This window comes from Nipponia nippon, unplaced genomic scaffold (genome assembly GCF_047370975.1).
Source record: "Nipponia nippon isolate SJK-2023a ecotype South Korea unplaced genomic scaffold, ASM4737097v1 scaffold_3, whole genome shotgun sequence".
Lineage (NCBI taxonomy): Eukaryota > Metazoa > Chordata > Aves > Pelecaniformes > Threskiornithidae > Nipponia > Nipponia nippon.
In genome coordinates, this window is record NW_028262347.1 from 120,353,301 (window position 1) to 120,381,276 (window position 27,976).

At 42.7% G+C, this 27,976-nt stretch overlaps 2 protein-coding genes across 6 annotated transcripts in view; one reads left to right on the forward strand and one right to left on the reverse strand.

Annotated features, from left to right (window-relative positions):
- GRK5 (G protein-coupled receptor kinase 5) overlaps nt 1-18,856 on the forward strand; it is a 169,911-nt gene extending 151,055 nt beyond the window's left edge. For both annotated transcript variants that reach the window (XM_087765033.1, XM_087765032.1), the window contains exons 11-16: nt 187-276; nt 1,550-1,758; nt 10,602-10,739; nt 13,173-13,310; nt 14,141-14,272; nt 15,070-18,856. In XM_087765033.1, coding sequence (XP_087621159.1) covers nt 187-276; nt 1,550-1,758; nt 10,602-10,739; nt 13,173-13,310; nt 14,141-14,272; nt 15,070-15,168 — 806 coding nt within the window. In that variant the 3' untranslated portion in view covers nt 15,169-18,856. The remainder of the gene's footprint in view (nt 1-186; nt 277-1,549; nt 1,759-10,601; nt 10,740-13,172; nt 13,311-14,140; nt 14,273-15,069) is intronic.
- Nucleotides 18,857-25,606: 6,750 nt separating this feature from the next.
- The window catches only part of RGS10 (regulator of G protein signaling 10), a 41,953-nt gene continuing 39,583 nt past the window's right edge, over nt 25,607-27,976 (reverse strand). For all 4 annotated transcript variants that reach the window (XM_087767523.1, XM_087767525.1, XM_087767524.1 and 1 more), the window contains one exon: nt 25,607-27,118. In XM_087767523.1, the coding sequence (XP_087623649.1) occupies nt 26,591-27,118 (528 nt within the window). In that variant the 3' untranslated portion in view covers nt 25,607-26,590. The remainder of the gene's footprint in view (nt 27,119-27,976) is intronic.

Consider the following 27,976-nt stretch of genomic DNA (forward strand, 5'->3'; position numbering starts at 1 on the left):
CTCTTTTCCTTATCAATGAAACTGGTCCAATTCAGTGATTCAGAACAGTCTTTTCTTAAAAAGTCTGAACAGTAAATTGCAAGAGTATTGCAGCGATGTGTTTTTGTGTGCAGTTGTGTTTTTGAACTAATTTGGGTCATATTATTTTATCTGTTTTGTGTTGTTTTGTTTCTTTTTCCCTTCTAGGCCATATTAGAATATCTGATTTGGGTCTAGCTGTTAAAATCCCTGAGGGTGAATCAATCCGTGGAAGAGTAGGAACCGTAGGGTATATGGGTAAGTCTTCAGTATCTTATCTTTTCGATAATTTGCTGAGATTACTTGAGTTTTTGAGATCTTTCTGCCATGTAGGCTTAAGAAAAAGAATAAAAAAAGATTCACATTCAGCTGGGTCCAGTTCCCTGCAGCAACCCACCATGGAGTCATGCTAGTGGAAATCAGAAGTGGGCGAAAGGATGGACCACAGCTGCTCTTAATGAGACTGGTCTATAATCCTAAATCGGCAAAGAAAATTAAAAGAAGAGACAACAACTGGGATATTAGTGCGTTTAGCATAGATTTATTTTAGGAGGGTTATGTGCATAAAAGAAAGGTTTCTTTCTAATTGCTACTTTGTATAATAGTTAAAATGTATTTGCATGTTGATGATAAAATGGTTAAGTCCGCACCTATGGCCATCTTGACCACAGTCATCTTGAGTCCTCCCCTAGGAGCAGGGGAGGCTGCACAAAGGAAGAGTAGAGTTTTGTGCATTGGTAAGAAACACACTCCCTGATTTAACTAGATCTGTTTTCTAAATTCAGTGTAATTATTTTCATACATTCTCCGGGTGGGCATATTTCTTGGAATAAAAATTGCTTGTGCTTATTTGGCTAAATAGAAACTAGCTGATATGAGCCACTGTTACATCATACGGAGACTTTAATGAAAGCAAGCAAATCAGTTGTCATTTCTAAATTTTGTTATCTCAGTGTGAGTTTGTGCGCACACTAAGACTGTGCTTGTGAGCATGCGTGTGTGTGTTTGTACCCATGTATGGAAGTGGGGAAGCCTGCAAGACAGTGACTATATGCCCAAAGCACACTGGATGGTTGCAACACAAAATAAATGGATTTGGTTTTTAAAGCGGGGAAAAAATAAGTTATAAATTGAGCAAAAAGACAGAATTTGCTTTTGAAGAAATGTCACTGCTGTTTACAGGATGTATGTTTCTTCCCTAAATGGAGAAATCTGGAAGGACTCTTAACATTTGACCTCTGCTTAATACTTAGCTTCAACTTCTTTTTGTTTTTTTAATTGGTCTGACTTGGTAGAGAAATCAGAAGACAACATGCACATGGCATGGAGCATGCAGAGAAAAAAAACATGGCATGTAGCATGCTGCATTTTCTGTAATGCCATCAACAGAAATCAGGAGGTATTTTTATATTTTACCCACCATTCTCTGTGCATGTGAATTCAGTCACCAAAATTGAACTTCTAGAAATTTAATTTTTTTGCTTATGTAAATATCAAGCATTTCCACAAGACACATCTTTCTCCTCCACAGCTCCAGAAGTGTTGAACAACCAGAGATACACACTCAGCCCTGACTACTGGGGGCTAGGCTGTCTCATTTATGAAATGATTGCTGGGCAATCACCATTTCGTGGAAGGAAAGAGAAGGTGAAGAGGGAAGAAGTGGACAGAAGAGTGCTGGAGACAGAAGAGGTGTACTCCCATAAGTTTTCTGAGGAGGCCAAGTCCATCTGTAAAATGGTAAGGGGCTTGAAGGCCCAGTGTGGCAGCTTCGTTAGCAAGCTGTATCTGACACGGTTTGAGCAGTAACACAGTACCATAGAGGGGCTGCAGAGACAAGGACTAACCAAGCTCATCTGTTGATGGGATGACTGCATTCTCTATTCATTCAAGTTGTGTTTATTTGGGCTTGCTTCTCCATGAGATTCATCACGGTCATCTTGAGTCCTCTCCAAAGTTTTATGGCCAAGGGAGCGGTATCTATTCTCATGAGACTTTGAATGTTAGTTTGCAGTCAAGAATGCATTTCTGTCTTTTATAATCTTGTAGAAAAAATAAAAAAGACTTGATGATGCAAGACTCTGATTGTCTCCTGCAAGGAACTGAAAACCCCATGCTTCCATTGTCTTTGGTGAGAGCTGGGGGTAAGCAGGACAAAGATTATGCAATGAAATTATTGTGACTCTCAAATGTTGTCCCACCCCATCGCACTAACTTTGTTAGCATCTTTTCCCCCAGGGTGGCGGGGTATCCAGCTTTTTTTAATACTGTTGAGCTGTCCTGTAAAATGTTTTCTCACTCTTTCAGCTGGGAGTCATTTTCGTAGCACAATAGCCATGTCTGACAATGGAAATCCTCAAACCCTCTGAGAAATCTCAAAGCTGTGTCTGAATTCATCAATATCTTCTCGACATCCATCTTTAGAAGTCTGAATTGTAATTTGGAAAGGGATGTGGCCTTTTTCTTGATGTTGTTTGCTGAAGAGTGAAGTCTCCTTCGGAGACAATGACATATCTGTGTATACTGGTAGAGAGAGAATGAAGGGAAAGAAAGGTCAACAAATAGGTAGTGAGAGTTTCACCAATATCTTGTGCAACAGGCAAGCAAACAGCAGATCAACAACAATCTGGTTGGCTGGCTTCATGAAGAGACACTGAAGTCTCCTTGCAAAATAATAATGGTAGTATTGCCAAGTATCATGCCTGGAAGTCATTAACTCACAGTGCACCAACTCGTTGCTGAATCCCAGGGGTAGTAATTAACTGACATCACTCTTGATAGATACTCTAGGCCATTCACTGCCCTTAATCTGCGATTCAGAGCCCCCAGTGAAGTTGGTGTGGGAGGATCTAGGACAGCCACAGGCTTTTACAGATCATTTCATGTGCTCAAACAGCCTGCTATCTCTTCTCTAGTACCATCTCAACTCCCACCAGGTGAGGAGCAGCATCTGCTGGAGTGGCAGAGAGTTTGTGCATGTCCTGTTTTTAGCATGAAATGAAAATGTCATGAGGCAAAAATTATATTTTTGTTGCTTGTTCAGTAGTTAGTTGCAGGCATGAGGCATAATAGAATGAAAGTATACTTTGAAAATAACCAAGCCCATGAGAACTTAAAGCTGAAACCAATTAAATGTCACACTGATGGGATAGTGCTGGAGATGACCTACCACTTCCAAGGGAGTAGACAGTGAAAGTCATTATACTGTAGTGGTCATCTTCATATTCAAGCCATAGAGTCTATGGTTTCAAGGAGTCAGGGACCTCAGGAAGTCATCTAGTTCATTCCCTTGCCTCAGGGAACTATGAACTATGTGTAAATCATTCCTGACAACTTGATCAGTACTGCTTCACTGTCCAATCACGTGGCATGTTTATTTAGGTGGTTCGTGGAAACACTTAATGGATCCAAAGATAACCCTGTTATTTTTGAGCATTAATGCATTGAAATTACTGTGCCTTAAGGCTGGAAGAGCCTTACTTCTGGTACTGAGCATGATGGCATTTGTGGTTTTCCATCCAAAAGTCATCTATTTTATCAAGTGATATTTTTAAAAACCCATGATTCAAATATATTTTCTCAAATACTTTTTGCTCTTTATATTGAAAACCAGAACTTTGTTGCTTTGTATCAGCATCTTAACAAGGAAACACAAAAGTGATAATTAAGTACCCATCATACCTGCAAAATGAAGCATAAAGTTGCAGTACATAATCCAACTTGAGCCTTCACAAAGATCCAACACAAAAGGCTTTCCTGTAGTGGAGTCTTCAGGGCAGGAGTCAGGAACGTGTTTTCCACCATGTCTCCTAACCTTCTCTTCAAAGCTTACTCCATGAGCTAATAGCATCTCCATCGGGAAATATATTGTCTTTATTAATTTACTCATATGAAAACCCTTTAGTGTCACCCCATGTCAACCTTCCCCTCTTGGATGTTTATGCTCTTTGCATTTTTGCAGGCACGTATCATAGCTCCCGTTAATCATCATCCATCCCATATTTCCATGTTTCATTTTGTAAGTCACTTCCCATAAATCAGCCCTCATTTTGGACTGAAACAGAGATGAATAATAAATAATTAGGAACAGGGGCAGCTGGCTTTCTGGGAAGCTCCCCAACCCATAGTTCCCATATATCATAACTGCTTCATGGTGTGTTTTTTCTGTGAAAAAATCCAATCTTTCTAGGAAATGCTCCCTGTTTGTTGTTGTTATGACTTGTACTTCCTTGATGAACGTGCGTGTTTTCCCTGACAAGTGCAGTCTTGCGTCCAAAGATGTGACTTGAAGTGCATTCAAGTCAACAGTATTGGATGGCCCCATATTGCTGTGCTGTTCTGTCACTCTGTCAGTGTCCTGTTTGTCTGTGTTTCCTGCAGACTATCTTCCCTGCCACTTCTTATTCCTGCAGCTCCCGTTTGACTCCACAAAAGGGATCTCTGATGGGAGGGTGCAAAGAAGATGGAGCCAAACTCTTCGTTTGGTGCCCAGTGACAGGACAGGAGGCAATGGTCACAAACTGAAACACAGGAGGGTCCCTCTGAATATCAGGAAACACTTTTCCACGGTGAGGCTAGTCAAATACTGGAACAGGTTGCCCAGAGAGGTTGTGGAGTCTCCACACTTGGAGATATCCAAAACCCAACTGGACACGGCCTTGAACAACCTGCTCTAGGTGACTGCTTTGAGCAGAGGGATTGGACTAGACAATCTCCAGAGGCGCCTTCCAGCCTCAGCTGTTCTGTGATTCTGATCTCCATTCCCTTCCCAAAGTGCCTCCCCAACCAACTAGAAGATGATGGATTCTTTTTTCCCTAAAAGCAATTTTTTCTCTTCCTCACTCACCATCAGAAACTCTGTCATTATCCTGCTGCTGCTTCTGCCTGCTTTCATCCCTTCTCTCTGTTTTCACCCCTGGAAACCAACTCGTTCACAGATTATGACACCTAAAAGTTTATCAGTGCTGCCTGAGAATAACTACTCTTTCATCTATCTTGAGAGGCACCTCACACACATCAAGGTGCTCTTCAAATAATTATCATTGCTATTGCTATTGCTAATAATAATAATAGCTAATAATAATGAATCTTCTGTAGTAAGCCTTTGCAAGAAGCTTAATTGTCACCCATGCCTGAGAGAGTTTTGACTCTTCAGTTGGCCAGATTGGGCTGTGATTCCATAAGCAGACAGCCATTTATGTCATGCTGGCATCTTCAGTTCCCACACCACTGTCTTGTCTCATTTAGTAATTGAGAGGTGACCATAGTATTAATTTTCTGTTCTTTAAAAATTGTTAAAAATAGTATGTTTACTTCTGTTTCAGGGTTGAAATTTATCTAGGTGATCCCTTAAACTACTTGATCAGCTGGGTCAATGGAAGTGGTTTTACCATCTCCCTTTTCTCCTTTCATGAGCAGCAATTTTTTGCACTCTTACCCTACAAAAAGTTTCCCTTACTCCTATAATTTTAGGACTAACATCTTAAGACTTGGAGTTATTTATTACATGGTATGATCTGGATGTGAACTGACTGATCACATGAAGATAAAGTAGTGCTTTGGGGACTGTTGGCTTTTTTTAGCAATCCTCACAACAGTTGTTTCTTTTTGTAAAGGAAACAAAACAAAGTCATGGAAAAAGTCTCAAGACATTGCAGAGATTGTATCCCCAGTGGGGATCAAATGAGTGACATGAAAGTATCAGAGAGTTCTTTATATCAAGAAAAATATCGTAATGTAACTTCACCGCTGCTACTCAAGTCTCTTCTTTGAAAGTCCTATTCTAGTCACGCTTTGCCCATAACTCTGTAGACTAAATCCTGCCACCATTTACACACATCCAAGTGTCATCTGGAGTCTTTGTTACCAAACATAAAGCTCTGCTGCTTGGTATCAACTTTTCATGCATGGTTGGATGGCCTAAGCCATCTTCAGATCTGAAGCTCTGTGAATTCTCCATAGGCTTTGGCTGTAGAATTACACTTAAATTATGTTTGATTGGGTCATTGCACTGCTGTACCAGGAGGTCTTGTCATCAGCCTGATGTAGTTGCTTTTGTTCTGCTCTCTATTCATATTAAATGCATCTTTTGAAACTGAATTAAACAAAAGTGTAGAGATGACTCAAAATATTCAGCTGTTATCTCTGTTTCCTTTCCCTGGTCAGATTCCCAAATGGGATGCATATTTCAGGTTATTACACAGGTTTACTATTGCAGAAAGCTGCCGGGGCTGCAGGAAATGGTAGAAGACTCATTATTCCTTGGAGAAAGGAAGGACTTACTTTCCCTTCTGGAAAATATTCTAGTCCATGCTATCTCACAACAGAAGCCAGGAGAAGTGTGTGGTTTCATCTGTTGCCATCTCTAGAGCTGGCTGCAGCTACAGCTTACTAAATTCCATTAATTTCATATTTTTTCTCCTTTGGGACTCTCCTCAAGAGACAGGCAGCTGCTCCCCTGCAGCAGGGCTTTGCAGGAGAATCCTCTCCTTTCTGTGGTCTTTCAGTCGCAGCCTATTCCCAGTGGCCTGTTCCCTTTTGTGTCATTCAGCCTGTAGTGGCCAGACACCCATGACCAACTGCATTCATGCTCCAGAGGATTCCTTCGTGCATCTGAGGTTACTGAATACTCCCTTGTTTATCACAGAGGACCTCAGGAATCCCCAGACAGCCTTTTTCTATCCTCAAGTACCCTATCTGACCGCACACTCCAAACAACTTCTAACATTTACAGCCTGGCAAGGGTAAATTCCCAGATTAGCTTGGTCTTCCCACTTAGTCCAGAGGCAGGAGAATTACTGGCTGCGCAGACAGGAAAGTCACCCCCTTTCTTCCCTTCACATCTGACTTGTAGAGCAAAAACTACAGAGGCCTCCTTTATCATCTGCAGGCAAGTCCAAATCTACCCCTTCCTACTACAACTTGCTTCTCAGCAGCACTGTTCCTGAGAGCTTCAAGCGATCATTTCCAAAAGTATATCAGAGCCATGGGTAGTAAAAGTGGTCCTTCTGCCTTCAGATTCTTCTTTCCACCTGTCAGGAAAGTCCTCTCAACATGAGAACAGGAGATCAAAGAACTTTTGTCTTCTCTGCCCAGCCACAATAGAGCAAACCAGATCTTGACTAGAAATTCCAAAGCAATGTTCTTCATGTAGGCTAAATCCATATGCCTGCTGGGGTTTAATACAAACAAATGAACAACACCCCTCCCCCCCAAAAAAAAAAGAAAACACAACAAAAAACCTTACCTCAAGACCCTGAGAGCTGAAAGTCTCATGAAAAGATTTGAAAGCAAAACATCCCTTCTTCCTTGTCCCAAGGGAAAGCAAGCTCCAGAGAAGTGCCCTGAAAAAGATCTTTTTCTATGAGCTGGGTCACATGAATCTAAGTGCTCAGAGGATGGCAAGGCATAGAGATGTTTCTTCAAGTCTTTCTCCGTCTCTATGAACCAGCCAGTCATGGTGACCAGTCAGACCAGATGTCACCACATAGACAGCAGCAGAGGCAGAGGAAACAGTGAGGAAGAAAGGGACATTGCTATCTGGAAGCTGGAAGTTGCTGTTGTGGCCAGAACCATTAGCTTTTTCCCCATCCCTCAATCCATACAGTCTGCTCTGGCTATTGCTGCTGCTGCTGCTGCTGCTGCTGCTGAGGCAGAAAGAGCTGAGCAGAAGACTCTTCTTTTATGTCCCACAAGCCCCTTCACCACCTCTTCTGGCTGCTCGGCCTCTGCCATTGTAGCTTGCTCAGGACGGGCTGGAGGATGGTCTCTGCACACATGGGCACACTGATTGCCGAAGCCATTTGCTGTCTCAGGCTGGAAATGAAGGCCCTAGCAAAAAAATGCAGAACTGAGAAGGCTGTGGAAGTCAGATAAGAAAACCACTGATGCCCAGGGGGTAGCAGAGCATTCAGGGAAGCCTAAAGAGCTGTGACCCTGTAAAGCCATGATAAAGACAAGAAAACCCAGCTCTAGCCAGACAGCAGAGGAAAGATTACCATTAACAACAAAGAGTTCTTTCAAGGTTCCTCATTGAGATGATGTGGCTGAGACAGCAACACAACCAGCGGGTACTGGGGCTGGAAAACCTGGAAAGCCTACAAGCAGCATCTCGAGACAACCTTGCCTTAGTGGGGAAGCTGCCTGGCTCCCCGTTCCCAGCCTCCTGCAGGGCTGCACCTCATTGTCTGCCTGATCACCTGCAAGGCTTCTCTTCCTCTCCGACCCTCCCCAAAGCCATTTGCCTCCTGCTCTCCTAAGTGAGCCCCAGCCAGGCGCTGCAAGGTACAGCTCAGTTTGCTGCCTGCCCTGGCTGCCAGACACAGCTGGTAAGATCCCCGGGGACTTATCCAGGGGGGCTCCCAAGGGCTCAGTCCCTTCACGGACTCAGATGCTCAGAGAACCCAAACCACCCCACTGTCCTGCATGGGCACTGAGGCCCCCGCAGGCAGGCAGTCCCAGGGAGTTTGCTCATCATTTCACTGCGATTGGTCTGCACAGCCCACCTGGGGAGGGGGCAAGGGGAGGTTGCTGCTTTTTCAGCTCTCGCTTTGGAGCGGCAAAGCTGGAGACGGAGGAGGTGAGCCGCGAACCTTTCCCTCCCCCGGGCACCCAGGCACCAGTCCCCTCCTGCCCCAGGGCAGAGTCCCCGACATAGCTCCAAGGCCACTTCCTCCTCGGGGTCCTTCCCCGGGGGGCCGGAACGCCTCGCCGCCCCCGGCCGGGCCCGGCCGCCGCCCCGCGCTGCCCCGCCGCCGCCCCGGCCGCGCCGCGCTGCCCGGCCGCGCTGCCCTTTCCTCTGCTGCCCCCCGGCGGCCGCCGGCGCGCCCGGCAGCCGCGCTCCCCTCCAGCGGGGCCGGGGCCGGGCATCGCCCTCCGGCCCCTCTCCCTTCCCTTCCCCAGCCGGCGGTGGGGGTAGCCTTGGTGTCAGTGCGGGCTGGCTCAGCCCTTTCCTTCAAGCAGCCGTTTAGAAATCAGGGTACGAAAAGTGCTGAGCGGTGGGGTGTCTGCCTGGCTGCATGCTCGGCTCCAGGAGGCATACCCTTCCTGTAGAAAAGGGCTGGTGTTCTTATTCCTTCCATGATGTTACAGTGTAAGTATGTAGTCTTTTCCCCCAGAGTGGAGAGTCCAGCAAAGCTAACCTCGACCATTTTCTTAGAATCATAGAATGGTTTGGTTTGGAAGGTACCTTTAAAGATCATCTGGTTCCAACCCCCCTCCCATGGGCAGGGACCACTCTTCCACTAGATCGGGTTGCTTAAAGCTCTATCTAACCTGGCCTCGAACTTCCAGGATTGGGGCATCCACCAGTTCTCTGGGCAATTTGTTCAGCCTCACCACCCTCATAGTGATGAACCACCCTCATAGTGAAGAATGCATTTCAATGCATGTTTTTGTTTTCTGTTGTAAGGCACATGTTACCCATCTCTTTAATAGGCAGTTGAAATATCTGGGCAGATTATGGTGAGTTTGGAGTTATATTTTCCCTCCTCCGTCTAAGAGAGCATCATGCAGGCTTCCTCAAAGATGAATGGAAGGAAAAAAAAAGGACAGAAATTTGTGAACCTTCAGTTTTCAGCAGGTTGCCTGAAGTCAGTGGTACATTTAGAAAGGTCCCTCTCCCAAGTGATGGTCTTTTTGCGTCAGTCATTTGCATGCTGAGCTCTGCCTCTCTTCAACTGTTGAGATGTGATCTCTTAAGACATTGATTTAGCCTACTTGATTCTACACGTATGATTTAGAAGAAGAGGCGTTTTGGTGAAGATTTGGCTACATGTTCTGTCTCCTCATCCACCAACTAGTCTGTGCCAGAATTGTTCTTCCATTGAACTGGTCTCTTGCAGATCAATGAGTCCATCCATACAAGGTCTTCCAGGACCTACAACCCCTGTGTTTGTGTTCATGGGCCTGCTTGTCTAACAGACCAAGGATGCTGAGTTCAGTTAGTGTCCATTACAGGTTCCCAGGAAACAGGCAGGACTTGCTGTAGCAGGTGGAGGTGGTGCATTGTCCTTCTCTGAAAACAAACAAGGCTGAACTGAGGATGGTTGCTGATACTGGCTCCGTGGACAAAACTCCCCTTGAGTTCAGCAGAGATAAGCCCATCAGCACAAAGGGTTGGTTCCATGTGTCATGTGATGTACTGGAATATACTGCAATGGGTGGAGGGAAGTACAATTTGATAGTGAAGTCATTCGGCCTAAGCAACACGTGAAAATTATTCTTACAAGAGTAACAAGAAAAAAAAAGAACTGAGAAAAAGCACATGGGACTTATGAATATGCATCTGTATGTGTTATTAGGGTATGTCAGGCTTCTTCTAGAAAGTGTTCACTGAAAGTAAGCAGAAGCAACAGTCTCTGTTTTGACTGTAAACACTTTACAGCCAGTAATTTTCAAAGGGTTTCACCAGCATGTAGAACAGTGCAGTCCTAATCCATTTAACTTTGGTCATTAAGTAACAGCAATTACAATTCCCCTCTGTACTTCCCTCTGGGCACATTCAAAACCAACTGGAGATAAAAATATCTTTGCGGAGCTCTTGCTTTTCTGACGTCCTTACCATTCCTCTTGGCATGTTTCAGCTCCTCACCAAAGACGTGAAGCAGCGGCTAGGATGTCAAGGGGAAGGTGCAACAGAAGTGAAGAGGCACGCCTTTTTCAAGAGCATGAATTTCAAGCGGTTAGAAGCAGGAATGCTGGATCCTCCCTTTGTCCCTGATGTAAGTACAATAAGAAGAACCCCCAGTGGCCTCTTTCAAGAGATTTGTTTCTAAAATAATGTCCTTCTCTTAGAGCTGTCATCACTCTCTGCATGGGTAGCTGCCCTAGGAAGATGTGATAAGCGATAGGGCTCGAGAGAGGAGGCTGGGAGGAAGAGGAGAGCTGCTCTGTAGCCGTGTGCATGCAGGGTGGGTGGGCCTCCACGCAGAGTGGTAACCTGGGGCTCGATTCATTCCCACTCACTTTACCACAGTCTTCCTGTGTGACACTGGAGGCACCACGCGGTCTGTTCATGCCTCAGTTCCCAATCTTTAAACTGGGAACCTTTGTATTCCCTTATCCACGGTAGTAGCGTGAGAATAAGTACGCTCAGGACCAGGTGGTGCTCGGAACCAATGAAAGCCACATGTATGCATACAGATATCTAGATATATATGCTGAGGTGAAACCAGAATTACAAGTCCAAAGCTCTACGGAACTGAGGAACGGACTGGCTCATCATGAAAACGGGCATTTATTCCAGAGTGTCTGAACCAGGTTCAGGTATCAAGTGGCACCTCAAGCAGAGGAGGTGACTTGGAGCTGAGAGAGCATTTTGAACTTGTTAGTGTTCCTGGGGTGTGGAACCCAGCACTGAGTCCTTACTCAGGTTTACACACCACACTGAAAGTCTTTGTTGCATTGGCAACAAAAAAACTTTTTCCACCCTTTTGTGGTATCGGTCTCTACCCCAGTGCACAGAGTTATCTGATTATTTTCCTCCTGCAGGGCTCGCTTTCTGGCTAGATCCTCTATCCTTAAAGTTCCCATATGGTTCTAAGTAAACACTGCCATTTTAACGTATTAAGGAAAGTAACATTTTGGCAGCTCTCATACACATTGCTGCAAACTCAACCAAACCAAAGTGGTTTGAACGCTACAAAAATTTACTTTAGCTGCTCTGGTTTTGCTTTACATTTTACTATGTGGCCTAGTTATTCCTGCCAATTAGCCCATGGTGTTACAACCTGCTTTAGTGGGAAGAAATAGGAGACAAGCTACTATTTCTTTCTGATGTAGAAAATTAGAAAATTCTGGGCTCAAATCTGGGATCCACCAGAGTGTATTAAAAGCTTAACTGTGGCATGTAAGGCCTAGAAGGCACTCTTATAGACATATTTGCTAAAGCAGAGGCACATAAATTTTTATGGGTATTTATTGGGAACTCAAGAGCTACCCCTAATTTAATTTATAGCGCACTTCATCCATAGATTTCCAAGTCTTTATGGAATTCAGCTGAATCACTCAAAGCTATATAGCCAATGGCAGAGTTTGTAATCCAACCCATGTCTCTCCATCCTCTTCTGGACTACTTTGTCTCCACAAAAATGTTGTGGACTGCAGCCATCAGGAATGCAGAGGGATGCAGCTTCCAGCAACTAAGACTTCCATCAGCAATCAGCTTGATTTGTTTGATCATGCTGCTCAGATCTAGATAAAACACTGCATGGTTGGACCCCTGGGCTGTGCAGTCATGGTACCATGCGTAGACAGTAGGATTCAACCCATGCTTGAGTTCAGCAGGTCAGGCTAGTCCCGCAAGCCACCCCTCAATTATTCCTACTCATCAAAGGGTAACTGTGCTGCTGATGGGCACGTCAGATGACCACACTAACTCTAGGCATGTGGATGACCACGCTAACTATGACAGGTAGCCAGTAATGACTATTTCTCCTTTCTGTGGCTGACTGCTGGAATATGAGCTAAAAGCAGCGTCACTGCAAAGAGTCCTGTCTTTGTCATCCCAGAAAATTAAGCAGTTTAAAAAGGCAAAGCCATTTGACTATTTGTTTGAAGAAAGGCAGCCAAGTTAAAAGAGTTAATAGAGGTGATTCTGGACAGCTTCCAGCAGCTGAGCTATTAATAAAAACAATGGAAAAATGCCAAACCTCTTCTGTTTTCTCTAGCAATTAGTATACATTCCTTTAAAATTGTAAGCTGCAAACTGCACAGCTCTCTGAGCAGAAGGACACTTCTACTTGAAGTCCCTTTTCAAGGCTGTCTCCAGCGTGTCGCTCATAAACATTCTGGTTTTCTGTTGTTCCCTTTCTAAAAGAAAAGACTACTGAAGGATTTGATTTTTGTTTTCTTGCTCTTTCTGTCCTTTTCCCCTCACCTCTTTGCCATATGCTACATGAATGACTAAAACCCACTTTGGCTGTGCTGATGCTTTAAGGACTTCAAAGTGGGAAGCTTAACATGCTTAAAGCGAAGTCGGCCTTTGATGATAAACATGCGGACAGAGCAAGTCTAGAGAAGCAGGATGCAGATAGTCACTTGTTGTTAGGCATTCTCACTTGACTGAACCTGTGAATGAAAGCACATGGTCAGACTCAGAAGTATTTTTTTTCTCTTGCTGTTTTTTCTTTTTTTTTTTTTTTCTGCTGAGATAGCCCAGAGCAGTGTACTGCAAGGATGTGTTAGACATCGAGCAGTTCTCCACAGTGAAAGGAGTTAACCTGGACCAAACAGATGATGATTTCTATTCCAAGTTTTCCACAGGATCAGTGTCTATTCCATGGCAAAATGAGGTAAGGATGTGTCATAGCAAAATTACTCTACTAAAACCCCTAACACAGGTGGTTTAAGAAGAGTTGTATATTTCCAGTAATATATAGCTACTGGATAACTTGCCAGGCTCCAATGCTTTCAGAAGTTACAAATGGCCTCTTGCAAGACCTATAATGTACCACAGATGTCAGGTTCAGGTGACCATATTGGTTGGCTCTGCATATTGGTGTAAATTGGCAAGGATCCTACTGTACTTCCTTCTCCTGGATTTCTGCAGAGGTGTTTTGACACCAGCTCTGAGGAACTTGTGTGGGATGGCTGGAAGTCCCAATGGAAGGCTCCTTTGTGGGTGATCCTGATCTCACCCATTGTCTTGTACCTGCAGCGGGTCCCAGCTGCAGCAGTTGACTCTGGACCTTGAACTGCTCCAGGGTTTCCAGATCTGGGTCTTTGTTTCTGTTTGATATCAAAACACAGCCAACAGTGGATTTCATAATCCAACTCTGTATGAAACAGCAGATTCACTTGGGCAGAGGAGTGCTAATAACTGGGATTTTTGTGAGCCCGTCTTTACACAATATTCTCCACAGTGCTAAAGAAAAGAACAGAAAGCTTTATGGGGCAACCTCTAATAAGACTGATGTGCAAACATGCAGAGCAGACTCAGCCCCCCTTTTTCATACATCCTATTTACCTTCTATAGCCACCAGCAGGAATTCAACTGGTATCTCTCCTGACACATTGCTCAAGCTGCTGGTCCTGATCCTGACTTTGAACAGCCTAGCACTACTGGAATATATTTAATGCAGATGTATAATTTCTTTTTTTCTTTCTTATTGTGTTCCACTAGATGATAGAAACAGAGTGTTTCAAAGAACTGAATGTATTTGGACCAAATGGTACTATTTCACCAGACCTAAACAAAAGCTACCCCCCAGAGCCACCCAAGAAAGGATTGCTACAGAGAATATTTAAACGACAGGTGAGATCTTTTATGACGAAGACAAGGAACCTCCCATAGATGCCCGGTGTCACAGCTGTGTTCTGGTAATATTTTTGTAGGAGAAAGAAGTGTGTCTTAGAGAGGACTTGCTGTCACATTTACCTGGTAATTTCCTGACTAATACTGCCTGTCCCAGGTTTCCCATCTACCTCTTGCAATTTTTTTACCACCAGAACTTCCAGTGTTTTTCATCAGCTTTGTTTCCAGTGGTTGAAAACTTCTTACTCAAACTATTTTTCAGTGGTATGCTGAAATGCCCTTTGAAATGGTTATATGGTTTTGATAAGTTCCTTGTGAAAACCCTTGATGTGTGTGTTAGAAAAAAAGGAAATGCACATGTTGAGTGAGGTAGTCATGGCAGGAAAGCAAGACACTAGAGAAGAGAGCAGACCAGATAATATGTGATTATGGCTTTCATGAGGCACCAATAAAATTCTTAGACCGATATATTTCTGTAGGGTTAAAACCATGCCTGAGCATTGGCAGGCATCCTCTGTATTAGTCAGATTTAGCAGATACCAACATTTTGCAGTGAATTGATTTGACTCCTGGAGCTCGAGTGAGTCTTTGCTGCATTCCTCAAGAACTGCCATGGTCCTCCTGACCTAGAGAGAATACAGGTAAGAAAGTGAAGAATATTTTACATCCACAGACCTTCAAACAAAAATCTTGCAGTTCAGTCAGTATGTTGTCACATAAAATGGACAATGTTGGCCTAAAAGAAAGCATGGCATGTTTTGGGAATCTAATTGTTAATTGTCTTCCTCTTTCTACAGCATCAGAACAATTCAAAGAGTTCTCCAAATTCAAAGGCCAGTTTAAATCACCACCTAAATTCAAATCACTTAAGTTCAAACTCCACTGGAAGCAGCTAGTTCCAACTCAGTTTTATGAAACAACATGTTGCATCCTTCCACTATAATCTATGGAGCTTCTATGGATGAGAGAGCCTCCACCATTGAGTGAAAAAAAAAGGATCTCCCCAAAATGGAGATTTTCTATCCATTCCTTCCAGTGGAGCCTCGCATTTTAAGAAGAATTTTCCACTCAGGTCTGTTTCTGGAGGTGGCACTCAAGACTGTGTGAATCAAATTTGTCTATTTAGAACATTGCAATAGAATTCAATGAACATGACTACTTGCACGTATTTAAATAGCATCATACTAGAACTGAATTTTGTCTTTATTATTTTTAAAGAAAAGTTTTGTAAATTTCTCTATTGTCTCAGTTTACATTTTGTACATTTGTATTTAAATGAAAGTCAGACTTTGGAGGTGTATATTTTCCAAGCAGCAGCTGTAAAGCCATGTGTTTTAAGACATTTTTTTAAAAGAAAAAAAAATGTGACTCAAGACTTCCAGAGCCTCAAACGAGAAATCATTCTTTTTAGTAATTCTAGAAAATTATTCATAAATCACTTTATCAGACTGGGTTTTATTGACATGCATTTTTATGGAACAGTTTATTCTTAATTATTTTACATCTGTATATTTGGTTTACAGCAACACTGCATACATTTCTCCTCTTCATTAGTTTGTAATGTCTCGCATTAAATGCTAAAAGACAAGATTTTGATGCATTCAAGAATGCTACTTGCTATGCCTAAGGTTTGTGATGTCACGGGACCAGCACAGCTGAGATTTGCACTTACTTACATTGTTAGCTCATCAAAAACTTTTTGGTTAGAAAGGGAACCCTATTTTCAGCCCTTCTCCTTCACTAGTTTTTGTGCCGTTTCTAATGACAGCAAGAACAAAACTGAGCGAGAGGTGACCAGGAAAGCAAATGACCATTTGTTTTTCAAGGACTTGAAGCCTGCACCTGTTGAAAAGAGAGCAAAACTCAGAGTGTTCTCCCTGCTGCAGTCAAAAGTCCAAGGCCATTCCACAGTTGCTCATATCAAACAGGTAGCAAGAGAGAAATTCAATAGTCTGGTTTGTGTTGACCATGAGATTCATGTCAGCTTTCTAGAGCAGAGGTGTGGAGGTTCAGAGTGGGATCTGAGCTGCTTTTGAGCAGTAGCAGAACCTGTAGGTTGTGTCTGCACTTAGAGTTCTTCCGTGTGTCATGCCAAACACACCATGACTTGTCCCCTCAAGTAGGTCCTCAATTGAATAAAATGTGAGTTATGAAATAATACATCCCACTTCTGGTTCCATCATTCTTTGTCCAGGATCCTTTAACCATTGATGAAAACATTGTTCTCACTAGTATAAACAGTATCAGTCAGGATCAGTAGCAGTACTTCAGGCATCAGGATCATGTTCTTCTCAAGTATGCCACTATCTACTATTATTAAGAACACCAAATCAAAAACATGGTTACTTCCCTTCAAGAGGAACTGGAAAACCTTTGTCCCCTCCAAGTGCAGACAGGATCTCCGTAACCCAACACGTTCTGTAAAACAGGTTGGTTCACCATGCTCTTTACAATGTCGGCTAGAGTAGACTGATGATTTTACACCTTTGGGTCAATCAGGAACATCTGAAGGTCAGCCTGGTGTGTCTAAAACCCTGTTAGCTAGTAGTGCAGTTATCCCAGGGTACAAGGAAGCACTGTTCCTGTGGAAGTCTTAATAGCCGAAATTCATTAGACTATCATGTATATGTTCTATCATCTGGCCAATGCAGAAGGGAAAAAAGATGCAGGTTAGTAGTGACAAAGCTCTGAGTGAGAAAGTCACAGGAATTACATACTAAAACAGCTTGAGGTTATGAAGGAGAGAGACAGAACAGGGTCAGAATTTGCATAAAGCAGCTGACAGAGAAAAGTCAAAAAAGGGAGATGGTGCTTTGGCACCTTTATCAAGAGTAAAGTATGTTAAGATGCAAGTCCACATCATTCCAAAAGCCTCCAGTTTTCTTGGTCACAAGTAGACATGCAGTGAAGCTGTGTAAGTGTGCCGTAATATCACCCAGTTGTTGTTCCTCTTTTTCCTTCAGATCAGCGTGGCCCAGAAATTCCTTTTCCCTGTATTGGTGGTGCTCAGGGAGAGCTTCAGCCACTCTCCCATGTCAGATGATGGCATTGCAGATCTTATGGAAGAGGCAAGATTTCAGAGAGACAGTAATAGATGAGAAATTTGAGTAATTTTCTCTCTCTCTCGAGACTAAACCTATAATGGTTTCAGCTTGCTTACAGGAGTGGAATGAAATATAGAGGTGAAAGCCACTGTGCACAGATGGGGCTATTACCTCCAGTTCTGTTCTCATGGCCTGACATAAAGCTACCTATGTCAACATTAATCTGATCAGTCACTTTAGCATGCTCTGGATGAAGACATACTTGCTCTGGAAGGTTTTCATAGGCCTTCCTCAATGACGTGTGGGACTCCACCTGATTTCAAGAGATGTAGGTGAGAAGTGGAGAAACAGATCTTAGCCAGACAACTGATGTATATCAGTGTACCTAGACAAGACAAGACACACATCTTAGTTCTTCTTGGAGAGCTGCAAACGTTGTGCAGCTCTGTTCTGTTTCTATCACTCTAAGACATCACCTTCTAACAGCTTTGTATACAATACGCTGGTGCACCTTCAATTGATTTCATCCTGTGCACTGATGCTAGGGGAAGGCGGTGCTGGATGGGGGCTAGAGTGAAGGATTAAGCTATTTTTTCCACTGCTGCCATTATCTCACTTTGCAGGAACAGACAAGCATATTTTCCCATCAGAAAAACGTGACTGGTAATACCTACCTGCCACCATGAGGAAGGAAGAAAGATGGCTGGAGGAAGGCTTAGCCCATTAATGTTTCATTGGATAAATCTGATAAAACTGCAGCTATTGGCCCAAGGGCTTCATCTCCTACATGTTACCAATTTGGCACATGAAGACTAAATTTTCTTTCTTTACTATATTTCCCACTTGGGAAATAAAATCCTAATAACAGCAACCCCCTTACTGAAAGCTGGTGAACAAATTGCAAATATAGATTGTAGATGGCCTTATACCTCTTAGATGCTATCAGCCTTAACTAGTGGTGGATGACTTTTTTATATGACAACAGCGAATAATAGCAAATGTGCCTTCTCCTGCTCTCCTTTCAGCTGGGACAGTTTCTTACTCACCTCTAGGACTCTAGGAGTGGAGACACAGGGATGGTGCAAAGTCCTCACGTGATGAGAGCTGCATTCAGTGAGTCCTGATACTTGGAGGACGTTATGCTAGGGTTAGGTACCCTGAATCCGCAAGATGGTATGGAAGAAGGATGCTTATGTGCACTTGAAGCTTCAAGCCTGGGATGAAGTCCCTCTGGAAGCAGTGAGTGAGTAAGGGGAGAGACAGAAAACAAGACCAGTTGAGGGAGATTTCATGCTGCATGGCTAAAGTGTTGCTATCCTATCTGACAAACTTTAAACAGTATTACAATGCTGGGGCAGCAGAATTGTTGTACTCTTTCAGTACCCAAGCCCTGCAAGATTCAGTCAATGTCATACATCACTAGTGATAATGAACAGTCCTAGGAATCTTCTAGTCAGGGTTTGCCTACAACAACAAAACCCACGGGATTTTTTTATTACTTCTTTCTTTTTTTTTTTTAATCATTCAGCTCACCTTGCACTCAAGGCTGGAGTAGGACCACAGTCCTCTCACTTCCACTGTGTGCCCAGGAGCAATCTGAGCCCAGGACTCAGGGCTGAAGCCCTGCCGAGGCAGACCCCTGCGCAGCCAGGCTTCCACAGACACTTGGCATCTGGCTCCATGGAGTCAGATTCAAGAAACACTGGGAGCTGTGGTTGTTCAGGAACTCTAAAAAAAAAACCAAACCAAAAAAACCCTTACAGTTTCATCATACAAACTTGGAGAGCATTTGCAATGGGATTTTTAGTATTTTGGTTCAAAGTGAATACTTTTTGAGGTGCATTTGCACATAACAAAGGAGCAGAAAGGAGTAATTATTTAATAGCCTTCCAGATCGATTAATTTTCTGTATCTCCAATTACAATTACAATATGAATTCTTTCAAAAAAATGCATACATTCAGATCTGGTTGCTTCTTTTAAATAGACAGATGAGCAAACATAGCTCTTTTTAAGAATCAGAAATCTTTTGCAATCTGATCCTGAATTGCGCAAGCATGTTTTTTATTTTTAAATCTTTACTGAGTAGTCTGATGAACACTAATTAGTTTACAGGCTTTTATGGTTCCGATGTTTGCTATTCGTTTCCTACAGTGTCTCAAGGTTCACTTAAATCTTGTAGCATTTTTTGCTGCTCTCTGGGTGGATGAGAGGCTTTTTTAAACAAAAGCATAATGAAGGAAAAAAATAACAAATAATAAACTCTTACATGTGCACTCTTGACCTGGATTATCTAAAAAAGAGATTTTTTTACAAGAATGGCCATGTCTCAGACGTTGTTTCTGAACAAAAAACTGTTTGTGAAGATAATCAAACCAAACAGGTACTGGAGATCAAACTGAGCATTAGGGAGCTGCAGAATTCAATATCACAGCGTTCATCTGGCCCTACTGATTAGGGATGCCTGGTAACTGCCAGTTCAGATACCATACCAGCTATCCATAAGAACAGTTTGGTACCATCTCAATTTGCAGTCATCCCCTCCCCCAGGAACTATGGCTAGGAGTGCCATCAGCAGTAGGGAATCAAAGTTGGCTGACCCAGTAAAGCGTCTGATTCGAAGACACTGATTCCTAATGTCGTTCAACCAGACCTCAGGATCCAGCTTGTATTCTTTGCTTCATCTGTCAAACCCTCGCATTTCAAATCCAGTTGCTGTTGATCTTTTTTCAGTAGAGATGCCTCAGCTAAAAAGAAAACCAAGAAACCAGTCTGTAATACTAATAAAACCATGGGCAGGACAAGGAAGACGGACAAGCTGTGAGCTCTGGAGGACAGTGTGAAAACTACCATGGTGTGTGTATCTATCTATCTCCAGCAAGTGTCCACTGGCAGCTGTTATCACACGTTGCTGCACGTTCTTCCTTGGTTATCATATGTTGCTCACAGTTTTTTGAGTAACCTTGCAATTGCACACACAAGGTCATAGTAAGCATAGGGTCTGGCCTGTGGCTCAAAGACGTCGTCATCTCTGTGAGGGTCAGATGTAACAGTTTGACGAGGCAAGTAGGTATCTGCTCAGCCTGCAGGAAGGTCTCTGGTCCCATGTACCTGAGCCTCAGTCAGGAGGTTCCCTGTGTAGACTTTTTTGGAAGAGCAATAAATGCACACCCTTATAGCACAGCTGCTTCTTCTTATGGGCATCCATGGAATGGGTGGCTGCAGGACCTGACTTCATTGTGGACAAGATAAGGGTGTTTTAACCTCTGCTCCACAGTTAGTTGTGATTATTTTCTTTCCAGTTCGTATTTGTAATACTCACTTGTTAAGTCTCTCAGTGCGGATGAGGTCATTCATCAGGCATTCCTAGGCATTTCCCATACAATCTTTGAAAAGACCGGACTTCGCTTTGAAAGAACATCCTTGGGTTAGTCTGCCCCTTGGGATGTAGACCAGACCATCTTCCTTCATGTGTGTAGCATGAAGCACAAAGTGGCCTGCAGGAGCCCTAGAAGTCCAGACTTAGAGGCTCTCCTGCCCGAGGATGGTCCTAGCCTGTCTCAGGATGCGGGGAGCTACATTTGGCAGTGAAGTTTGGGAGAATCGGTCTGTTCAGTGGCTCCGTGGAAGACAGAAGGTTCCAGAGTTGTCTGTGTCAAGCCTTCCACAAATATGACCTGAAATTTAAAATACTACTAATTATTTAGAGCAAGAACAATAATGACTAACACCTTCCTGCTAAAGCTGAGAGAAAGACTGCATGAGTTCAAACAATTCTTCACTTTTGTGTGCTGGGCAGGACACAATCTCTTTTTAAACTAAATAATATTGTTTATGCAGTGCTGGCTGGTAATAATTCTCTGTCCTTAACTGCAAAAAGAAAAGAGAAAGAAATCAGTTCAGAGAATTTCGCAAATTATTTCCTTTAGGGAAACCACCAAAGAAGGTGAAAGCCAACAGTATGCTACAGTATTATACGCTCACCTCCCCCAGACGTCTCTGTGATAATACAAATACAAGCTGCTGCAGTTGGATCAGCTAAGCTAGAGTACTGACAAACGGGCTTTATGAAAGAAACAATTTCAAACAGATTGCTGCCTATTCACTGAAATGAATATTACTGCTGGCGCAAATGTATTCTCCTTGATTTATGTACTGGAGCCAGAAGCGGTGGTTTGTATTTCTATTCTGCCCATGTTTTTCTTCACTGCCCTGGGCAAACCTCGGTGCAATTTTGTTTTCCCATTCTTAAACATGGAGGGATGCTCTCTGTCCATCAATGGAAAGCACTTTGTGCATAAAACAGATCAATATCAACTCTTTGTATTATTATTTAAGTGAAATAGGCTTAATACAGCTGTTCTTACTTACATGTCTAGGGAGATGACTCTTGTAAATTGGGGCTCTTTTTTATTATTGGTTTGCCTTAGTTCCTTAGAGATATTGAAACAGAATGCAGTGCGCTTCTGTAAAGACATCTCCAACAGAACATGAGATGACAGTGAAAATGTTAAAGTATTCATTTCTTATTTAAGAGCTAGCTAGTAATTGCAGCATTCACACGAACACTTCCTCTTTTTATATTGGAAAGAAATAGTTATGAGGAAAGGAAGAAAATAACATTCATTGGTTCTTCGCCAACTTTTTTGGCCAAGCCTGCAAATGAATCCCTAGGTGCCAAGTGAGCGAGATGCCCTGTGAAGCCACAAAGATGCATGCGTGGCAAACATCGGGTCAACTCCCTGCCCAGCTATGGAAACAAAAGAGGCAACCACATGCCCGGGATCAGCGGGCTCCAAAGGGGAACTCCAGGTTTTCTGGAGAATCAGCGGTCCTGTAGAGAAGATTCACTCCCAGAGAAGAAACATTTCAGGTAGTGGCCGGATGACAAATGTCTTTTCCTTTCTCATCGCCCCACACGCAGCTGTTAGATATGTTTATTAGCAAGCTCAAACGACTTATGTTTCATGTGTACTGAATGCGGTCTCCCTTAATTGCGTTTCTTTTAAACACTGGACACTCTTCTAAAAGACTTAACGTTTTAGCCTTTTGAAGGTGAAAGTTGTAAAAACTTTATTTTGTGTTTCTGAGCAATGTAGATAGACCTAAAGATTTCATGAACTATCATGTGGTTGCCCATATCTGACTAATAATTAAATTGTAAAATTGCAGTTTCATATTAGAGTTAGTCTTTTCACCTGCTTTAAAAATTAAAAATCATATTTGGTATATAAACACACACAGAATATCCTTCTGATTGAATTTCAAGAGCATATCCAGGATTAAATGTTTTTAAGCACTTCTAATACTGTAGTCTATAAGAGGAGCAGACACTTCTAAAGCAATGTTAAAAGTTGTCTTTCATAACTGAGTCAACAGATCATTTTTGTAATAAATTAAAGCAAGTGTTCTCAATTAGAAGAGCTAGTGGCTGTTGGTATTGTACAAAAAAATCATTCTAGTATCCAAAGGGTTGGGGTGGGGAGGGTCTGTTTGGTTTTGTTTCTCTTTCCAGGGAGATCTTTAACATTGTTTGATGAAGCTAGTTTCATTTTGAGATTGTGACTGAAGATAAAGGCTTCTGTGTTCTATGGCTGCTTGGATTCTTCGTACATAATGTCCTAGTAATGTCACAGTGCTGCTGTATCTAGATCAAACCACTGTTTTGATTGTTTTTTTGGCTTTTTTTTAATAAATTCCTTAATTTAACTACATGAAAACTATACGTTTTGCTTTAATGAGGCATATAATCAAACGGACCTTCCTCAAGTCCTTGGCATCTTGAAGATGATTCCAGTGAGAGTGAGATGCAGCCCATACCATGCTAGATGCCTTTGTGGCTTCCTATGTTTTAATACTACTGTCTTTTGTGTTTTTTGTCCCATCACATCTTCAGAGATTGAGGGAAGTGAAAACCAAACCGAGGTTGTATCTCACTTTGTGGAGGTTCAGCTTCTCACCTGAAAGCAGGTAGTGCTTCCCCTGAGATGCCCTTCCTCTGCACTGCAAACTGTCAGCCAACACAACTCTTTACGACCTTAAAAATAAGTTCAAGGAAAGGATGACAAAATCACTAGCAGGGATGCAGGCTTCAGAAGACACGAACTATATTTTTAAGTTGAGCGCTGTCTGATTTATGAGGCCCTACAGAGGCCTTTGCCTAAGCCCCAATCAGGCAGAGAGAAAGTGTTTAGAGAAGGAAAACAACAACCACCAGCAGCCAAGTGTGCTTTTCAGTATTCTGTACGGAAAGATCTAAAACAAAGGTAAGGAGTAGCTGCAAAATCACCAGGAGGAAAGTGGTGCAGTGCTTTGTCTTTAAGAGGAGAAAGAAGAATTTTTCAGAGAGGCATAAAGAATATTTTTATGAGCTTGCTAATGGCAAACAGTGTTTGCGACAAGTTTCGTGAAAGAACATTGTGAAAACAGATTATCTGCATGAAAGCAGCAGCTACGTCCAACAGCTAAACTCAGTAAAACCTAAGGTAATAGACTACATGAACGCAGGTCATGCATATTATTGCTTTCCAAACAAACCCAAGCCATATTTCACACGATTTTAGCAGTCTGAGAGGATGTGAGATGCAATTTTATTCCTTCTCTAACAGTTCTTGGTGGTTTTGTTCTCTCTGTAACTTGATGTCCTTTCTGTACAACATCTAGATACGTTCCCTCGTGGGAGATGTAATCTTCCTGAGACTTCTCCACTATCTCCGGCATGAGCTGAGCAGCCTCTCAGAGGAAAGCCATTACACTATTTTGAAGGAAATCCAATTGAAAAAAAACATGTCAACTTTTTTAATCCCTTAGGGTGCTTTACAGATGAAAAATACCATAAATGGGCCTGACTGTGCAGTCCCAGGTCTATGGGGTGCTTCTGGGGGAGGAGACAATACAAGTTTCTGCCAAGTCAGAGTCTAATATGTTGGGGTTTGTAATTCTATTTCATATTTGGTATACAGTAAAAGTAAAAAATAAAATTAAAATAAGGCCTATTAAAAATCGGTGCTCTGACTCATCCTGAGTGGAGAAGAGTAACTCCGTCGCAGAGGCTGAGCAGCTTCAATAGCCCATTTTCAGATGATTGGGTAAATTTTACCTGATTTTCTTTTTTTTTTTTTAATTACAGTGTATCACTGCTAAATTTTCTCTTAATTCAAGGGAAGTTTGTTCCTCTGCTGTCAGCAAACGTCAGTAGCGCCCTAACAGTGCAAGGCTCCGTGGACCTGTTAGCTTATATGGCAGAGGTCTGCCGAGAGGCTCGGGATGCTCCAGACCTGCATCTGGGGTCACTGCAGTGTGATAATGATAAAAATATCGGGAGCAGGAAGGCAGGCAGTTTTCCTTTTTTAAAAAGCTTGTAGGTAGGAAGTGACTTCCAAAACTAAACTTCAAAAGCACATATTTAAGAGTGCAAAGCCACATGGTTAAGAAAAGAAAGAATTAAGGTTGCCTGTGTTCCATTAATATTGTTCCCTTGTCCTTATGCACTGTTATTATTATGCCCTCACATAATAGTATGTTATTATTATGCATTCACTCCTAGAGGAGAAACTAACCTCTGGCAGATTTACAATGAGAACCAGATGCATCCCCTCTATGGCATCTGCTAATACATTATGTGTTTCGGACTTTCATTTAAATCTAAAAAAATATTTTCCTCCGGGGAAAATCTCACCTAATTGCCTGCTCCCCTCCATTTGCAGCAGTAAGGCAACTGTGAATTCTGAAAAATTCATTTAGCCTAAGTATATAATGCTTCCTCCCACACACAAAGGACCAAGAGCTCTCAGTATCCCATCTCAGTTCCCTTAGATGCTATTGATCCCAGGACTGGGAAAGGGATGTGGAATGAGTCTTCTCTGTTTCCCTTCCCTTTTTGGGGGGAAACTCTTGGTTGTTTTCTGAGGGGACTGGCAGGAGGGACGGAGGAGACTCTTTAATCTGCCCTCTCCTCTCCGCACATATTCACTCACACACTCTGAAAGACAGAAACATGAGGCCCAAGAGCTGAGGAGGCAATGCAGTAGAAGAAGTATTTCTGCAAATAGGTGAGTATTGGGCAGAGGGAAAGTATGCACTGCAGAAGGGACGAGACACACCTTGGGGCAAGTTTCACCAGGGCTGAAGAAATGGGAGGAACAGGGAGGTCAAAGTGATGGAGAGAAACCAGCACTGGAAGGGATGAGGGCTAGCCAGGGGCATGGCTTACTTGTTAACTCACGTTAAAACAAGTCGGAAAGCAGAGAGAGGAACATCAACTCAAACCAACACCGTAATGAGGAATTTATTGCTCATGATACCACAGGCAGCAGTAGTTTTTTCTGGAAGTTTAAAGTAATTACCCTGCTTTGGGTCTGATATTCAGTCAGTGTACTGTGGAATTAAACATTGACATTTCTCATAATAAAAAGATTCAGCTGCAGCTGACATTGTATACTCAGATGACCACTATAACCACTAAAATACAATAAACAATTTGAAGTTCAGATTACATTAGCAATTTGCTATGTTGTTCTCATATTTACAGTAGGAAAGAGGAAAGGAGCCTTCTTTCATACTTAATTCCACCATTTGCACTTAAATCTAGCATTTTTTCCTCTTTGCCCTTGTAGTGCTTTTTAAGTCAAAGGTTTGTGAGTCTGCAAATGAAACCATAAGGGCTGATCATACTTAAAAGTAAAACTTACGTCTGGGTTTGCTCCTTCATCCATCAGCCACTTGCAATGATCCACCTGGTGATTACATGTGGCAACGAGTGAAAATCAACCATTTCTCATCAACTATTTGCATCTGTGCAAAACATCACCCTAAATGAGTTGGGCCAAAATGGCATGATAAAAACTGAGAGGCTTGAAACAAGCAAAGTAACTAGGCAGAACACAACAGTTTTTCTTCAGATTAGCTAATACAAACAGCCCACTAAAACCTACCAGCAGGAAACCAAGCTGCTCCTCTGACACTAATCACCTTCTTTTTACGGCAGCTTAAGAATTCAAGTAATACGTACGTATATTTAGAACACTGCTCTCTGTATATAGTAAGTCACAACTATGTCTCAATTATAATGATTCTTTGCAGAAAATAATTGAAAACAAATATATGCAACATCAATCACGAACACAAAGTGAGAGAACATTTTCTCCCACAAACAAGCGCATGTCTGTGTTGGAGTGGACTGGCGTACACGAACTACTTAGGGCAGAATGGTGCTGAGCAGGAACAATTCCTCCTGATTTTCAGGACTGCACGAAAAGCTGTAACCAGCTCCAGTATCATTTGTTTTGCACAAATGCTTCTAGGGGAGCAGCGATGTGCATTGTCAAAAGGTCCAAGAAGTCACCCTCGTAGAGGCTCAGGACATTCTGGGTTTCCCCTTGATCGTTACGCTCGGTTGCTTTTTTGTTGTCTTGATTTGCTGAGCTGCAGGACTCTTCCCTCTCCTTGCCATGCCCAATCATTACCACAGCGCTGCAACTGCTTCTGCGCCGAGATCCTCTGCGGCCGAGGAAGGCGTTCTGGTTCTTATCAGCAAATACGTTCATCTTCCTATTAGACCTCTTACTTTCATAGTTCCTGAGCTCCATTAGCCTCTCGTTGAAATACTCTTGCAATGGCTTGTCGTGGAAGCCACTACTGGTTGTTGGGTGGCCTTTCAAGTAGCCTCTTGAAGAGCTCCCCAGGCAATGGACTAATGAAGCTCTGTTTGGAAAATTATTCAAATCTGATGAGGAGCTCTTTCTGCTTCCCAAATCCTGGAAAAGTCGGTTGAAGTCTGGAGTTTCCAAATAATTTCTTGATAACTGTTTAAAATAGGGGGGGAGGGAGAGGCAGGATTGGGGGCAGAAGGGAGAAGAAAATCTGAATCAAAATATGCTGGCTTAAGTAGCAAAAGGAGCTTAAGTATAGGGTTCCATACAGTAAACAGCTGTTAGGGAAGGTTTTAGTTTCTTAACTCAAATTCCCTGAAGACCTAGCAGTTTGGTACCAATCCCTCTCTGGACCAGAAGTCCCTTGGGCTGAGGTTAAACAATGCTGAGTACTTCCCACTGGCTCTGACGTACTGCCGCAATTCTGTGTGGCCTCCCTGAAAATTTAATTTTCTGAAAGAATTTCTCACCTGCCTGTGTTAACAGAATTTCAGGTTTATCCTTTCAAATCTCATTAGTCTGTAGCTGCTGTTTCCCACGGTAAAACCAGATCCCACTTGTAGGAAATTTTATTTATCCTTTTTCCCTTTCCTTACTCCCCGTAACTCTGCTCTGAATTGCAGTGTATTATTACAAGAATTGCAATTTTCACATAGAATACATTTCTACATCTTAAAACTATGAAGTTTATTATTATTACCCTGCAGCATATCATAGATGTGCACAGAGTTTTCTCCCCCTTTCCCATCATAGGATGCCTGTCTCCTTGCTAACCAACCAATTTGATACCTGAGTTACTTGAATAGTCAAAGAAAGGCCCGATCCAGCCCCCATTGACATCAGTGGGTGTCTTTGGGGTGATTTCAGGGGAACACCCATGCTGCGAGTCCTTTTATTGACCGCGAGAGAAAATGTTGCTAGAACTTCACCATGTAAAAGATTGTCTTTCCGTGTCCCCAGTTAAATGCCCCCTGGGTTTCCAAAGGGATGGCTCTGCCATTTCCACCTTTC